The following is an 18,517-nucleotide window of genomic DNA, read 5'->3' on the forward strand; positions in this document are numbered from 1 at the left end:
AGCCAATCGCAGGGCACACAGAGACGAACAACCATCCACACTCACATGCACACCTAGGGACAATTCGGGGGCCCAATTAACCTGCCATGCATGTCTTTGGAATGTGGGAGGAGACCAGAGTACCCGGAGAACACCCACGCAGGCATAGGGAGAACATGCAAACTCCACCCAGGAAGGCCAGAGCATGGACTCGAACCCGAGTCCTTGTTTTTAAACATATTGATTTTTTTGTATATGAAAAATAATTGCGTAAATTTAATCAATTCAAGTCAAAATATTAACTTTGTATTGCTGTAAATGGCTCAATGAGACACGTATCCCTTTTTAACGCAACTGAGTAATGATGCAGCGTGTTGGGGGGGGTAAGACAGCAGACAGGAAGGTACAGTACAGTATATGCAACTTCAGTCCACTGGGAGGCAGCATCGAGCTTCCAATGAGGTTACATAAATGTGAACTCATAGAAGCCGGGATCTCAAAACCTTCCTGCACTCTCAAGTCTTGACTTTTATTTTTATTTTAGCTAATTTAGAGCTAATTATATGCGCACGTCTGATCTCATTGGGGGAACTTGAGTTGAAACTTTACAGATGAAACTCTGACTCCAGTCAGAAATTTAATACACCAAGCCTTGTCAGACATCTCAATGATGCGATTAGGGTTACACTTTGGCACGGTCCAACCTTACCAGCAATGCGGTGAGCCACCAGGCCCTCGAGGTTCAACGCTCCCTCCTCGGCATCCTGCTCTCGGGCCAAAGAGGAAGACGAGGCGTCCTTGGGTTGAGGGGTGAGAGCCGGAAGCGGAGAGGATGACTCGCTGCAGCCCGGGTAGGGAGACGAGCTCTGTAGATCCGGCGAGTGGGCCGCCGCGTACGAGTTGGCGGGCTTCGACAGCGGATCCGAAGGGGGGAACTGCTGAACTGCTTGACGGGAGTACGTGTAGGGCTCGGGCGTGTGCGTCGGGGTGATGTTTTGGTGCTGCAAAAGCAAGGTTGTTTTAGTTAACTAAAACTAACACAAAAAACTAAAACTAAAATTCAACAACAATTTCATTAATGAAATCAAAAACGAAAATGCTTTTTAAAAAACCAAAACTAACTGAAACTACATTTTATTTTTATAAAAATTAACTTAAAGACGCTGTCTGCCAGTTTCACTCTGGAAAAGGCACTTTTTAAATACAGGATGCACACACTTTAACTCCTTTTCAGTCTACTCCTCTAGGCTTAAGTTAATGTATGGTTGTGATTTTTTTAATTTACCCCCCAAACTCCAGCCTATATTTTACCATTTTGTGTTTGTTTTGTCAACAACGGGACGTTTCTGGGTGGTGTCTGTGGACAGACGGTTGTTTCCCCCTTCACCCAATCCCAGAGCGGGGGTTGGGAGTGGGCGTGGCTGGAGCAGCGGGGGGCGTGTAAGCAGACGGGTTGTTTGTTTACGAGTAGAGTGATTAGAGTGATCAGAGGCAGGGGGTGTGAACGTTGAGCTCGTGTGGGTTGAGCCATGGGAGGCGCCCATTTTGAATTGTTTGTTTACAAACAGAAACGGTTCGTTTACTAACAGAAACTGTCAAACCTACTGACAGGCCCTTTAAAAACTAACAAACTATAGCAAAAGTATCACTTGTTTTAGTCTTTAGTCATTAACTTAATGCATGAGCCTTTGGGGTTGATGATTTTAAACGTGATTTTAAGTCGATTTATTTTGATATTAACTGGAATAAGGAACGTTTGAAAGTGTGTCACACAGAAGTGACGTCATCTAACAGCAGCCAATAGAAAAGCACCGAAAGATGACGTTGATCCCGTGCTTTTTTTTTTTTTAAATTACGCACAATACACATAAAAAAACAATACTGAAACTAAAACAAATAAAACGAATAAATAACTAAAACTAATAAAAACTAACCAAACTACCCTGAAAAGTAATTAAAACTGTAAAAAAAAGTAAGAATAAAAAAAAAACTCAAAACGAAAGCAAAACTAACTAAAATGAAAAATTCCAAAAGTATAACACTGCTGCAAAGCAAGCTTATTTTAGTTAATTAAAACTCATGAAAAAACTAAAAATAAAATTCGAAAAACTATTTTCATAATGACATAAAATAAAAGCGAAAATGCTTTTTAAAAAACGAAAACTAATTGAAACTACATTTTATGTTTAAAAACAAATAACTAAAACTAACTAATTATAGCAAAAATGTCCTTCCTTTTAGTCTTTGGTAATTCATTTAATGCGTGAGCCTTTTGGGCTGATTTTTAAATGATTTTAAGTAGATTTGTTTTGATATCAACCGGAATAAGGATGTTTGAAAGTGTGCCACACAGAAGTGACATCATCTCGCAGGAGCCAATAGAAAAGCACCCTCAAGATCAATGTTGTCACAGATTACTTGAAAAAGTAATGTGATTACTGATTACGCCTCAAAAAAGTAATCTCGTTACTTTACTGATTACTTTATTGTTAAAGTAACTAAGTTACTCAAAAAGTAACTTATCAGTTACTTTTTAGTACCAATTTCCCCCCTTTGCTGCCTTAACATAAAAATGACAACCGGGTACATAAATAAAACTTATAAAAATGCATGAACTTGAAACATGAACATGTTTCTTTGTTTCTGTTTCTCTGGTTTTACAATACATAAATTGTTGTAGTATAACACATTACACCTGCAGGCTGGTTACAAACTGTAACCATAACATTTACATGTAGGCTGGTTGCAACTGTAACATTTTCTATTTTCTCAAGTACCAGAACTGAACTACAGGCATGCAGATAGGCTTTATTAATATTATTATTATTATTATTATTATTATTATTTATTTTTATTCTTTGACGTAACCGGCAAACCTCCTCCGTTATTTTGCCGTTAATGTCTTTGATTGGTCAATCAGAAGAGCGACAAAATGCCATGGTTGCTTGTACTTTACTCGCGGGTTTGAATAACCCAAATGTGCATGTTTACTCCACTGCTCGAGAGCAGTTCGTTAGCTTCGCGGCCAGTTAGCATCACAAACTCAAGCCAACTAGATGGTGAGTTACCGGTCACGGTAAAACAGTCTTTTGCCATGTCTTCGCGTATATCTGCGCATCCTCTCAACTTTATCGGCAACAGTTTTCCTGCACAATTTGCAAACGACTGTATGTTTTTGCATCCTATCTGACAGTAACAACCTCCACACGATGAAGGTAGCTCACTTTGCCGACAAAACTGGCTGTGTAGCTCACAGCCTCACACGCTCCGACTCTTTATAAAGGAAATGTAGAACTGCTATTGTATCGTTATTGAAAGAAAGTAATCAGATCACAGTAACGCGTTACTTTGTAACGCGTTAGTGGCAACACTGCTCAAGATGACCTGGCTCCCATGCTGTTTTTTTTTTTTTTTTAAAGTGTTCACAAGTCATACACATTTAAAAAAAAAACTAAAACTAATACTGAAACTAACTAAAACTAAGCATGTATTATATAAGTAAAACTAATAAGAACTAACAAAACCACCCCGAAAAATTAAAACTAACCCAATTTAAAAAACAAAGCTCAAAACAAAATCAAAACTAACCCAAATGGGAAAAATTCCAAAACTATAACAACCCTGCATGCTACAAAGTGGGGCTTGCCCTTTGAGGGCAGTTTACCGGAGAATCCAGAAGAGTCTGGTTGGGAAAAGTTCTCCCAGAGGCGCGTAGCGGCGGCGGCTGCTGGAACGTATTGTTGAACGAGCCCGAGGAGCCGTATCCGTGGATGGCCTCGTCCGCTTGGTACGAGGGCCTTGCCAGTGTCTGGGAGAAGGGCACGGGTGACGAATTCGGGATCTTTTCCCCGGAGGGGGCGCTGCGAGACTTGGACATGTGCGAGTTGACGGGGTCCAGGTCCAGCATGAGCATGTTGAGCGCTTCGATGGACTGCTCGATGTCCCGTTGAGAAGCCGCCGAGCAGGGGAAATGCGGCAAGCTGTGGGTGGACTGGAGGGGCGGGCCGAAAGGATCGTCGGGGAGGCTGTGCTGGTGCCACGCGCTCAGCAGCCCCCTCTGAACGGCCTCCCGGCTACTGGTGCTCCTCTCGGGGGCCCTGGGCATTAGCTTGGAGTCGGACTCGGGACTACTCGTCGGCGGGTTACCGAAAGACTGCGAACGGTACATTCCGCTTCCGTTCTGGTAATTGTTATACGACGGTGACGCCGAGGAACTGCGCTCCTGGATTGCGGAGGCCGTTTGCATCCCGTGCACGGGCATCTCGCTCAACGTATCGCTCAGGACACCTGCTTGCAGGTAGGTGCCGTCGTTCTGACCGGTGATGGCGGTTTGTGACGGATAGTAGAGGTCGGCCGGTGTGGCTCGACCCTCTAAGGATGACAGCGTGCCCAAACTGTCGGCGCTATTTCCCTCCTGGCTATTGGGGAGCTCGTCATCCAGAATATCCGTCTCCCGCGCGTCTGAGGGAGGGGCGCCGATAATGAGCCTGGCGTTGACGTGCACCTGTGCAGGGACCAGGTGCCGGACGCCGCCTCCCGGACTGGTTGACAAGTAAGCCTGCGGTGGATGGGCGGGCACCTCGAGTCCGCCGAGAAGCTGATCGAGTTCTCGCTTCTCGTGCGGGCTGAGGGACGGGTGGTGGTGGCTGACGGGCGGGTTGGCGTGGCTGGAACCCCCCTGCGGAGGCTGGCCGTGCTCCTCGGTGCGGTCGGTCTTGACGGAGGCAGTGGAGTTGCCCGAGTCGCTGCTCACGGATAGGGTGTGGTCGACGGCGGGTGGTAGAGAGGCATGGCCCGTTACGGGCAGGGTGTGCTCAGACGCTTGAAGGGGGTGGTTGGGGTGTTGCAAAGGGTTCTCCGGGGCGCTCAGGGGGTCTCCGCGGAGCGGGAGGCTGTTGATGGTGACCACTCCCTCCAGGGAGTCTTTCTTGCGGACCTGCGCATAGAGGCTTCCGTCAAGTGGACCTTGACTGTGAACAACATCTGAAAGACAGATTTAAAAAAAAAAAAAAAAAAAAGGAAAAAGATCAAACTAGTGTTAATTTCATCAACAAACCAAACCAAAATAATTTTGTCAACACACATTTTTCACCGGACTATAAACTACTAGACTAGACTAGACTAAAGCCCTCATTCATAAACAATAACTGGGACTAAATCAGTATGCATTTTCATCGATTAATGAAAACGAGAGGAAAATGTACTTCACTTCATAAAAACTGAACTGAAATCTATGGACATTTTAGCTCATGAACAAAAACGAGACAAAAATTATATGATGTTGTAAAATCTTGTCTCTGCTAATCTGTCACACACACAAAAAAAGTGAATTATAGTTAGAACTTAACATTAATCCAACAGCTATAACGTTCCAACAATAATGTTAATGCAACTGCTAACTAATGTGGGCTAACTTACTAGCTCATAGCATGGAGCCCTAATAGCCGCTGTAATTGTGTGCCGAGTTTTTTTTTATTTTATCAAAATGATGAGAACATTTTATGTGAAACAGCTTTTGATCCGAAAAGGTTCAATATAAACTGCTGACAAAAAAAGGGTTAAAATGATTGTACTAACTAAAACTTTGACAGTTTGTTGACTAAAACTAGATGAACAAAATTGTTTTTCTTGGACTAAAATAAAGACTAAAATGCTTGATTTATAGTCCACTAAATAATAATAATAATAATAATAATAATAATAATAATAATAATAATAATAATGGACTAAATAAAAATGGGTTGAGGTTGACTAACTGTGATAAAAACTGACAAGCATGACTGAAATTGGACTAAAACTGAGACTACATTTAAAAATGGCAGACAGAATTAACAATTAGATTAAACCTCGTGTACTTCTGTCATGGCAGTTCTCTGCACACACTATAAAAATGTCTGTAAAATTGGGACATAAAAAACTTTAAATACAAAAACAATGAAGCATTGTTTACATGAATGTTGTAAAACTCTGAAACAAAACTGTTAATTTGACAATAAGAAAATGTTAAAAGGATCCCTATTTTTGTCATTTATACAGATAAACTGTAAAACAAAAAAAAAGGGATATACAAGTAAAATGACATCTTAGGAGTGTTAGAATAACTTTTTGTCAGTAGGTTCTTTGGTACATGGTTAAAAAAAAAAAATCCATATTTTTTTACAAAAAATATCTGGCAGCTGTGGTTCCCAGAATAATTGTGTAATATTACAATAGAAATGTAAAAAGTTGTCAGTTGTGGTTGCAAAAATTATTCTGTAAAAAAAAATAAAAAAATAGTGTGCAAATATAAATAACTTGTATATTGTGTATATATAGCAGAACTGTAATCTTTAAACTTGTAGATTGCTTTAAGTTATAAATAAAAAACTACAGAATGGTGTGACTGAGTGGTAGAATGGTGATTTTGGAACACTGAGGTTGTTGGTTTGATCCCAGTGCTGTGTTGAAGAGCCACGCGCAAGATAATAAATCTCCAGTTGTTCCTGATATGAGTCGTCAAATTGCAAAATATTTTGAGGGCCTTGTCAGGGAGGAAAGCGATATACAAATCAAGTCCCATTTATCAAGAAGATGCTGCTGCTTTTATACTATTTTCTTCTGTAAAATTTGCATACAAGTTTTTTTTTACGTGTACATTGAACCCCAGTAAAATTTTGGAGCTGTTACTGTTTATTGTACATTAAATACCAGTAAAACATACAAGTTGTTTTGTGTTGTTTATATTTGCACTATTTTTTTGGGCGGGGGGGGGGGGATGGGGCGGTGGGGGGTGGGGGTAATTTTTTACAGAATTATTCTGGCAACCACAGCTGCCAGATGTTTTTTTTTTTTTTTTTTGTAAAAATACAGATTATTATTATTTATTTATTTTTTTACAGTGCACAAATGAACAACAAACAACTTGCAACGGAGTAAATAAGCCTCCCCACAAGCACAACGAAGCCGCTCCAGTCTTTTTTTAAACTTTTGAGTTATGAGCCCAGCAACCGTCCACTATTAATAGACCGTTTACAAGGAAAAAGGTGGTGCCATCGCGTCACCGAGGACCAACCCAGTCTGATGTCAACTAGGGTGGACACTGAAATCATACTGTATTATATATGAAACAAATCATCCTTTCAAAATCCAATGAACTAACTTAACTTGTGATATTGGGCATAGTCAAGGTGGTAAGCATGCACATGGAATGAACAGCTGACAATTAAGATCCCTTAATGCACTGCATGCAGCTCAAATTGCCGCGGTAATAAGTAGAATCATCTCATTGCGATTGGAAAGTAGTCAGCACGGCGCAACGGAAAGTACACGAGCAGCAACTGACAAGTACGTGGTGTGCGACCCCACGGGACAGATGGCCGATCACTCCAATTGCACTTCTTCCAAACGTCACGTCAACAGGAAGGCAGAAGAGCAGCGACAAGCACAACTTTTGGCATGGAAGCCCGTATCAGAAGTCTGTGATGATTGTCACTGGAAAAAAATCCTTACCTGGAGATCTGATTTGGCTTCATTCTCCCGCTCTCAAAAGAAAAAAAATGATGCAAAAATAATCATGTACTTTGAGCCTTCTCCTGTTGCTCCCGTCACCAGAAATGCGTATGACGCCAGGCAGTCCGGCGGAGCTGCACCACTTGATTCTTCCCAGCAGCAGGGGAGTGGCTTCACTTTGGACAACAACTCCCATCTGTCAGCCATCCGAGGGTGGGTGGGGGGTCCCTTCATTCAAAGCCTCCTTGAATGTTCATGGTTTTAACAACGACTAATTTATCATCAAGTTTTGGCTTCAGATTGCTGTTGATGCAGTTCACTCAAAACTGAATCCGAAAAACGAACAAAGGGAATTTCCGGTCGGCTCTGATCTGCATCCTCACACGGGCTGACTCGCGGTTAAAGTCGTGACACGACACTTGCTCTTGCGCCTTCGCAGAGACGGTCGGCCTCAGCATTGGTCGAAACAAGAGCGTGAGTATAGCAAAAACTCACTCTTCCCCTTCTGCCCACACGGAACAATACTCAACGATCAAGTTCTCCATCTTCCATGGCACCCACCCGCCAGAGTCCAAAAACACATACCATCGGCGATTCTAGGACCAGCAGTTTAAGGGTGCTATAAAGACAGAGGGATGCTACGAAGTGGGGGGGTGAAGGTATAGTGATAGGTAGGTTGTTGTGGTTTGGGGGTACTCGCCGCTCCAAAAATTGCATGGGAAGTCAGTAAGTAAACCAAATCTTACTAGACTATGTGCAATTTCTGGAGAAATTGTGTGGAAATGCTGAAAGCTGAATGCTAATAGCTGAATGCTAAGATTTGAATGCATGTGGAATGCTTATGAAGTATATTGAGAGGTGTATTATGAAATTCTAACCTCCTGGTTACTGGACAATGTACTTTTACTAGGGATGCACGATAATATCGGTGGCCGATAATTATCGTCAATTATCGGCCAATTTGACTTCAAACAGATAAAACAGATAATAAAGAAATCCAGCAATAATTATAGACATGCCATCTGTTGTGGTTGTGGCTCATATCAATAAAATTCAGCTTCATGGTGCTTTACATACATTGAAACATTGTGCAAAGTTTATACAATTTTTCAATGCATTTGTTAGACTTATAGTAGGACTCGAAAGCACATTTGTATTCAAGTTAATTTTACAAACAATTATCGGCTTACTTATCGGTTATCGACATCGGCACTTCTAAATTATTGGTTTATCGGTATCGGTTGAAAATAGCATTATCGTGCATCCCTAACTTTTACCAACTGTGCCATCGAGCAGTATCAGACTCCTGGTAATAATGATAAGTTATATGTATGGAAGTGGGCGTGGAAAGTGATACTTTGAAAAAGTTCAATGTCCGTCACCTTGAAAATGAATGGGGAAAAGTTGATATTAACTGTTAAATTGTGCAAATACTGTAAGTAATGTCAGACGATATATATACCCCGGGAGGGGTATATATAAACAACGAGAATGTATCGAGAATCATGAGACGCTAAGCTAACTTGGGCTGTGGAGGTGCACAGAGGAACAGAGGTAATCTTCCGACAAAAACACACTTCTCAGTCAGGCTTATATAGACAGCGAATCGATCCGATTGGTTGTGGCTAGACATGTGGGTAACAGGACTGACATGGAATTATCTGATTGGCTGTTGACCAGATAAAGAGATTATAGATTCTTGACATCACATAGCTCCTGACATCACATAGCGCCTTACCAGTTGAAACCAGATGCTGGTTACATCAGTTCAAAACAGACATTTGACCTCCAGTCATCACTCAAACATAACCCTTGTATGACCCTAGTCATGACAGTAAACATAACCTTTGTATGACCCTAGTCACGACAGTAAGCATAACCCTTGCTAGACCCTAGTCATCAACTCAACTCAAGTTTATTTATATAGCGCTTTCAAACAGCCTGAACAAACATAACATAAAACATTAACACCAATACAATACAATCACAACAAATCAAAATTCTTCCATCCCTACATACGCTTTGATGTTTGATGTTTGAAGCAGTTTTTTGATGAAAGAGGACAGAATCACCCTCCTTTCAGCAGTTGATCAGACGTGATCTTAGCATGCATGACGTCACACACATTTGCTACAAGCTAAGTTTGCTTATAAGCTAGCTCATAAACAAGCAGCTGCTGCGTTCGCGATGAGCAGTCATGACATTTACTGCACATTGTACATTTAATAGAACACACTACATTGCCCGTAGTTGAAAATGTAAGTATAAATGGTTGCAATTCGTAAGTCCATTGATTGACTGCTTATCTGTTCAAGGTGTATGCCACCTCTCACCCTAAAAAATCAGCCGAAATCAACTGGGATCAACTCCAGCTTCCCTGTAACCCTGAACAAAATAAGGATGGATTGCAGTCATGTGGAGGCTTCAAGTAAAGCGGCAGCGACGCTTATGGCTCCTGAGAAGTCCTTTTGAAATATGAAGACACGCTTTGCATCCGACTGTGAGCACAAAAATATCAAACGGCGCTGCAAGGCACCTAACGTGCGCTTATCACTCACATTAATGCCAAAGAGCTTCTTCACATCATTGTGGTGGCATCCAGCTGGGTATGAACAGCGGCGAATGTGATTAAGAAAAAAAAAACAAAAAAACGAAGGTATGCCACACAAATGGAACACACAAGCTGACCCACCTCAAAGGAGATCAGGTGAGTCACCCGTGCGGTGTTCGATGCGCACGCTTGTGTACTGACATTTGTTTTTAAATGAACGGCTCCCAAACACAAGCGCTAGCTAGCTTGGGTGTCTCATTGGCACATGGCAGACTTGGCAGCCATTTAAAAAGCCATTTTCACAAACGTGGCTAATGGTTTGTTATAAATAGAAGCAGTTGAGCAGCGTGTGTCAAGAACCCAACTGGGAGGTGGAGTGCATGCATCGTGCACACTTGCAGCTTGGCCACAAAGTATTTGGACAGGGACTTTTCTGTGATTTGGCCTAAACACTAACAATCCGCAATATCCACCTGGTACCGCTCCACAGTAATTTGGTCGGGAAAAGACGAGACATTCTGTACAATAATTCGAGCTGATTGGGCGATGCATCATTCTACACATTTGTTTCGACCAATCATGGCCACGGGAAAATTTCGTGTTCGTTGTTGCCGAAGTGGGGAAAAGTACGAACATCTTAACAGCTAGAAATGCACGAAGCGCCTCTTGCTGTTAAACATTCAACAAGTAAACGGTGAGTAATTCTGGGAGAACAGAATTAATTGTAGCGTCCATTCGTCCATGTTAGGTTTGTTTGTTCGCCCCGGCGGCGGCGCTGGCTTCCTGGTTTCGTCACAGTTGCATATCCCGCCCCCAAACACAATGTTGCTCCGTGATTGGTGGTTCAGAACGGCAGATATCAGTGGGAGCGTTACAAGATGTATTCTCCGGGGGTTTGAGAACTCACGAAAACCGCCAGAATTCATCTTGCAAGAGCAAGGTTAATAAGACCATGGAACCTACCAAAAGAAAGATTACAGTCTCTTCTTTCAGCAGGAAAAAGTATATTTGCATCTGTTTCAGTTTTGCAGCAGTTAGCATTAGGTAGAAAGTTTCATCAATATTTACATTCCTGGTGAAAACACTGACAAAAAGAGCTTGTTGCAACACAGACCTGGCTGGTCTCATACTGTTTCAATATTATAACAATATCGCATTGTGACCTTCATATCGCGATAATATCGTATATTGATGTTTTGGATATCGTTACATCCCTAGTCACAATTCGACACACTTGACAGGCAGGAATGTGAGCGACGCGCGGTGATGTCATCTCACGACACCAGATGTGACACTGATATCGCCGTGACGACAGCCAGTCTGCATAACGGCACAAGGTGAGTGACAGCTGGTGTCGCAGACGCGCGATTGTGTCATATCTTCCAAAATCTTCAAGGGAACTAATAATACATCACATTTGAAATCTTTGCAGAGTGACATATGACGGTGACGGCACATCACGACACATATGTCACAGTCGGAGCATCGGTAACTGACGCGGTGTCGTCTGCATTTATACGACCGGTGTCGGCCATCAGTCACACTTGAGAGGTCACATGATGCGTCGCCGTGGGTGTCGCCCATCAAGATGAGGACCTCCCTGTCTAATTCACATTTGTCGCCATGCTGGGAGGATATGCGATCAGTCGACTCCAAAATAGCCATTTGAGAGGATCTCTCGTGGCGCTTCGGGAATTTAAAGGTTGTAATTGAGCTGTATCACATTGAAGGTATCATCGGCCATATTTGTCATTACTTGACATGTATTTTTAGGAAAACAGAGATATGCAAACCAAAGTGCTGTTTTTAGTATAAAGGGCAAATGTGTTTCCTTCTTCTAATGTTAGCAGCGCTTTCGTTTTTTACAGCATGCCTGTTCTAAATATGTACGCGCTAGGGCTGTGTTTTAAAAAAACAAAATCAAATAATCGATATCAAATTGATTTTCCTTTTCAAGCCCAATACAGATTCATAAAACCATGAATCGATTATTGTATATATCTTTTTCCACATAAATTCTTCAGAAAATTGAATTTTAAATGCCAATTATTTTTTTTTGTATCTTAATGTTTTCTTGAAATTTACATGTGTTTAAAAGTATTTTCTTACATTTATGAAAGACTTGTGTTACTGCATTTTAGACAATTCAGAATCTTTCATTTATATTCACAATTATGGAATTAGAATGATGAAAATCTTTTCATCTCATCCTTGCTGGTATCAAGGTTTGTGGAACACGCGTTACGTTCATTATTTACTCATTCAAACCCAAAAAACGTATAAATACGTTTTTGATACTTTGTCCTTCACTCCCAAAAAGGTATTTATACTTTTTTTTTTTATGAAACAGCTTCTGACATGAAGAGGTCGCTTAAAGCAATGGTAGTTACTACAAAAATGGCCAGCAGGTGGCAGCAGAGTATAAGATACCAGGGCCATGTTGCAACAAGCTCGTTGTGCCAGTGTTTTAAACGGGTTTGTGAATAATGATAAAACGTAGCTATATTCTAATGCTCAATTCCTGCAAAACAGAAACAGAAATACATTTTTTATGATGAAAGAAGAGACTCTAATCATTCTTTTGGTAGGTTCCATGTTTTTATATCAATAGAACACAATATTCTGTGGGCCTTGCAAAATCAGTCAAAATCCAGTAAAACAGCCGGGAGCGAAGTGGGTTGCTGCTTTCTGTCAAAATGGCTGCCAGTCTGCCATGAGTTAATAAACAAAATCATGAGTTAATAAACAAAATCATTTGACCAGGGTTCCTGCCTCAGCAAAATTTACTTGGGAATTTAATATTTGTGGAGTTTTTATCATATCCTACACATTTAAGAATTTCTGTGCCATAATTAATCGTTATTGGATGGAATTGAAGTTAATTGAACTGAATCGGAAAAGAGTCGAAATTGAATTGAACTGAACTCTTGTGAATTGAAATCAAATCGTCTGAGTCCTAGTACGATTCTGACGCTTCCATATCATTTTTTTCAGTGCACTCATATCGTATGTAAAATATTACAATATATTATCCAAGCCAGTTGTTTTTTTAATTGAAGCAGTTGTGAAGTGAGTAGGGATGCACGATAATGCTATTTTCAACCGATACTGATAAACCAATAATTTAGAAGTGCCGATGTCAATAACCGATAAGTAAACTGATAATTCTTTGCAAAATTAACTTGAATACAAATATGCTTTTGAGTCCTACTATAAGTCTAACAAATACATGGAAACATTGTATAAACTTGTATGTATGTAAAGCACCATGAAGCTGAATTTTATTGATTTGAGTCACAACCACAACAGATGGATCAACGTAGCATGTCTATAATTATTGCTGGATTTCTTTATTATTTGGTTTATCTGTTTGACGTCAAATTGGTCGATAATTACCGATAATTATCGGCCACCGATATTATCGTGCATCCCTAGAAGTGAGCAATTCTTATCAATGACAAACATCATCAAGAGTGACAGTAACTAAGGACCAAGTTGGAAGATGATGAACGTAATGAAATGCAAGCATTAAATGTGAGTAAGTTGAACTCACCAGCCTAAAGAAAGGTGAAAGTGACTCTGCTTCTCTCGCCTGATTCCAAACACGCACGTTTCCTTTCGATCAGTCCTCGCAAACGCATGACAACACAACTTGTGAGGCTCCACGCATAAAAGAGGCGACGTCTGCCTGCCTGCCTTTCCCCGCGCCCGCCTGCCTGCCTGTGTCCCTTTCTGTCACCGACCAACTATTCCAGACATGTTTGACGGCTCGGCCCGGCCAAATAGGGGAGGGGTTGTAAACAAGGAAGCCGGCCTTCAGGCCTTCTGAACGCCACACGCAAATTCCACCGCTTCATAACATATCCAAAGCAATGGAAATTCTTATAATAATATATTTTTACTGTATATGTTTGCGTTCTATGTCAGATGATTCGTTCCCTTGGTGTTTTCATTTCAACTAGACAAGAAACAAGAGCATGTGACACTTCGAAAGTCACCGTTTCCGAACTTAAATCGTGCGTGGCCTTCTGACCTGCAGTGGCAACGAGGTCAACAGCTGCCGGAAAACACGGTTATTAACTCATTGACTGGCAGCCATTTGGACGAAAGCAACCCTCTTTTTTTCCTTTTTCCCAAAATCTGATGGCCGATAAAAGGTCAATCTAAAACCATTTTAATCTCAGGGAACTATTTATTGACATTTCCAGTTAACTTTATAAGACGGGGTCTAGCAAACCTGATTCATATCATCAGCTCATCAGCATGCCTGATAACGATCCTGATCTTTAGCATCAGGTGTGTTGTTAGGCGGAAGCATCTAAAAACTGCAGGACTCCGTACCTCGAGGACCGGAATTGGTGAACCCCGTTATAAGAGATACTGCTGAACCTGGGAACCTTCTGAACTATTTGTTTTTCGTTGCAACAATGACATGTGAAAGTTAAAGGGATACTTGACTTATTGAACAATTTTCAGCAGTGAACATGAATGAATGAATTTAATAATTTCATTATTTTTCATGTACAATTAATACCTTTAAAAACTACGAGACTCGTTTAAAAAATAAAAGTGAAAAAAAAATAAGGTTTTGACGTCTAACACCGTCAATGGCAGTGAATGTCATTCTCAGACAAGTTTAAAGTGACACTTGACTCATTGAACAATTTTCAGCAGTGAAATGTTCATATTTTGTCCAGAATGAATTTGATAACTTCATTATTTTTCATGTACAATTAATACCTTTAAAAAGTAATTTTTCTGCTTGCAATCGACTATTGATGACGTCACCTGTGCTGAGAAAGTAGGTAACGAATCACGACCAATCATGGCTCACCTGTTTTCTGGGGTTGGTCAGCAAACTGAACCGCGATTGGCCGTTACCTACTTCCTCAGTACAGGTGATGTCATCATCAGTCGACAGCAAGTAGAAAAATTACTTTTAAAGATATTAATTGCACATGAAAAATACCGAAGTTACCACATTAATTCTAGACAAAATATTAACCTTTAACTGCTGAAAATGGCTCAATGAGTCAAGTATCCCTTTAAAGATTTCAGTCTTTTTTTTAATTTTAGAAAAAACAGAACTTCTTTACGTTTCCATGTAACTTTTAAGACGTACTGATAACCTTGGGAGCTCCCTGAATTTTTTTTTTTCTTTTTAGACATTTAAAATGAAGTATATTGTCTAAGATTAAAAAAAATACATTTTAAAAAAAATGAAAAATGTTCAATAAGCATTAATTAATTAATAATTAGCTTTAAGACAAGTCAAGATTGGCATTTGTATTTAAAAAAAAAAATGACGCCAACATATTTCACCCCCCCCCCCCCCCTTTTTTTTTTTTTAAATGTTATTTATTTTTATTTTTTCACTAAATATGAATACCGGCTTCAAATATTGGTTATCGGCCTCCTTGACTACATTAGCATCGTATCGGCCCCGAAAAAAAACAAAAAAAACTATACAAAATACATGTCGGTCTATCTATATTTACAGGACAAAAAGCTTTCCTGCAGAGTGCCTGTTTAAGATGCAATTTGCAATCGGGTGAATCTTCTTGAAATGACCACAACGTCCCTGTGAGGAAGTCCATCAAAATAAAAGAAGTCTTTGCGACATAGTAAAAGTGGATGTGGCTGCTTTGAGATGCCGACGGTCCTGACAGGTGCGCATGCATGTGTGTGCGCATACCGTGCTGGTCGTCGGCGGCTCCCTCGCAGCGATGACTGAAGTTCTCGTACGAGTCCCAACGGATCAGAGGATCTTGAGTGTTGTAGTCCACGCAGACGCTCGGCCCGTTCTCCAGATGGCCTAGGCCTAACAAACACAATTTGTGATGGGGGTACGTGGCCAAATATTTAACAATTAGTATTGAAAAAAAAATACGCTACCTTTAATTTTCTGTGGCCCATACGAAAAGACAAACTCCACTTTACCATACTCAGGGAATCTGTCATCTGTACAAAGAAAGAAATTACTTTAAGAGTGGACAAACTAAAAAATAAGTACAGTAAACTTCCACTATTGCTGCAAATACAGAAAATCTGCGGATAACTTGACACTCCTACAAAATGGATCATAATTACCAATAGATGCCACTAGATGGCAGCAAAACATTTTCCCCCTATTCTACAAGGTTGACATCATGCTGCTCATGCCCTTCATATTGGGTCTGTGCACCAAGTTGCCACCGGATGGCACCAAAGCACTCATTTTACATTAGACATGGCATCAGCACAAAAAAAGGTGAATAGGTGAGTTTTTCAGTGAATAATGGAGGATGGGTCTCACGGCACACCACCAAATATACAGTACAGTAAATGTCATAACACAGGTCACTTGTGAACATATCTAACGGAAGAGCATTTAAGTAAGTTTTCTGTCCGTCACAACTTACTGTCAGACTGTGTCAATTTGAAAGATGAAGATGAACGAAGAAAGAGAACCCAGAAATCATCTGCACAGCAATATTTTTTTTATTGAAAACTATTTCATGTCAAGGACTCCGGTTCGAGTCCAGGCTCCAGCCTTCCTGGGTGGAGTTTGCATGTTCTCCCCGTGCCCGCGTGGGTCTTCTCCGGGTACTCCGGTCTCCTCCCACATTCCAAAGACATGCATGGCAGGTTGATTGGGCGCTCCGAATTGTCCCTAGGTGTGTTTGTGAGTGTGGATGGTTGTTTGTCTCTGTGTGTCCTGCGATTGGCTGGCAACCAGTCCAGGGTGTCCCCTGCCTACTGCCCAGAGCCAGCTGAGATAGGCGCCAGCACCCCCCGCGACCCTTGTGAGGAATAAGCGGTCAAGAAAATGGATGGATGGATATTTCATGTCATCCTGTGTAATCCTGCTTTGAAATGCTGTAGAAACTTTACAATGATTATGAATGTACGGTATATTGTGTATGTTGTGTTAAAGATTGGATAAAAAAAGTTATTCTTTACAGCCCTGTAAAGAGAGAAGGATTGTACACTGTTTCACTCGCCGGCATCTTACCTTTGAAGGTCTCGTCCAATTCGCTCTTGCCAAACACCACTCCCAGATCATGGATGGCGCACGTGTGGAACTGCACTCGGAACACGACATCCCTGCTGGGGTTTCGGTAGCGCTTGTGGTAGCACTTGAGCTGTGGCAGGTGAGTGGAGAAAGATGTGTGTGAAGATAACACAAAGGTGAAACAAGTTGAAACGAGGACAAAGGTCTCACCAGGATGTCGCCCTTGAGCAGGAGGCCGGGCTCGATGGTGATACAAATGCTGGTGTTGCCGTCTCCCTGCACGTTGCTGTGCAATCACAACAGCAACGTCTCGTTGAAAAAAACACATGAATTGAAAGACGCACCAAAGTTACGAGGTACGAATGATTGCGTACTATATTCCCGACGTGTAGACTGGCTGCATGGCCTGGTAAATCTTCAGGAACGGACGACAGCCTACACAAGACAAAGACGATAGTCACTTCATTTTTGCAAGTTTTTATGATTATTAAATATTTATTATTATTATTATTATTAATTATTAGTAGAAAAGGACGGCAGCCTGGGTAAGACAAAGACAAAAGTTGACAGTCACTTAATTTTTGCTATTTTTTATGATTATTTATTTTATTTATTTATTATTATTATTATTATTATTATTATTATTATTATTATTATTAATTATTAGTAGAAAAGGACGGCAGCCTGGGCAAGACAAAGACAAAAGTTGACAGTCACTTAGTTTTTGCTATTTTTTTATGATTATTTATTAATTTATTATTATTATTTATTTTATTTATTATTATTTATGAGTAGGAACGGATGGCAGCCTGGGCAAGACAAAGTGAAAGTTGACAGTCACTTCATTTTTTATATTTTTTATGATTATTTATTTTACTAATGATTATTATTATTATTATTATTATTATGATGATGATGATGATAATGATTATTATTATTATTAATTATTTGTAGGAACGGACGGCAGCCTGTGCAGGACAAAGAAAGTTGACAGTCACTTCATTTTTGATATTTTTTTATGATTATTTATTTTATTTATTATTTATTTTATTTATTATCATTTTATTATTATTATTATTATTATTATTTGTATTTATTTATTCATGTATTTATTTATTTATTATTATTTATTAGTAGGAACGGACGGCAGCCAACAAGACAAAGAAAGTTGACAGTCACTTCATTTTTGCTATTTTTTATGATTATTTTTTTGTTTTATTTATTATTATTATTATTGCGATTATTATTATTATTATTAATATTATTATTGTTATTATTATTATTAATTTTATTTATTATTATTCATTTTATGGCTATTATTATTATTATTTATTTATTTTTGTACAATTTTTTCCCGCATACTCACCTCCTTTGGACTCAAAGTTGGGAATGCCGTGCATGATGACGTGGTGCAGGAACAGTGGCTTGTTGTTGATTTTGATGTGGCCCGACAAAAGGCCGTTAAAGTAGCGCACGTACCTAAAGAGTAAATAAATAACAAAAAA

At 40.2% G+C, this 18,517-nt stretch overlaps 1 protein-coding gene across 5 annotated transcripts in view; it reads right to left on the reverse strand.

Moving 5' to 3' along the window:
• tns1a (tensin 1a) overlaps positions 1–18,517 on the reverse strand; it is a 113,122-nt gene that overhangs the window by 21,052 nt on the left and 73,553 nt on the right. For all 5 annotated transcript variants that reach the window (XM_077513782.1, XM_077513783.1, XM_077513784.1 and 2 more), the window contains 8 exons: positions 18,379–18,491; positions 17,387–17,447; positions 17,223–17,298; positions 17,013–17,142; positions 15,914–15,979; positions 15,714–15,839; positions 3,644–4,962; positions 689–980 (listed from right to left, as the gene is read on the reverse strand). In XM_077513782.1, coding sequence (XP_077369908.1) covers positions 689–980; positions 3,644–4,962; positions 15,714–15,839; positions 15,914–15,979; positions 17,013–17,142; positions 17,223–17,298; positions 17,387–17,447; positions 18,379–18,491 — 2,183 coding nt within the window. The remainder of the gene's footprint in view (positions 1–688; positions 981–3,643; positions 4,963–15,713; positions 15,840–15,913; positions 15,980–17,012; positions 17,143–17,222; positions 17,299–17,386; positions 17,448–18,378; positions 18,492–18,517) is intronic.

The sequence above is a fragment of the Festucalex cinctus genome, chromosome 2, assembly GCF_051991245.1.
Source record: "Festucalex cinctus isolate MCC-2025b chromosome 2, RoL_Fcin_1.0, whole genome shotgun sequence".
Lineage (NCBI taxonomy): Eukaryota > Metazoa > Chordata > Actinopteri > Syngnathiformes > Syngnathidae > Festucalex > Festucalex cinctus.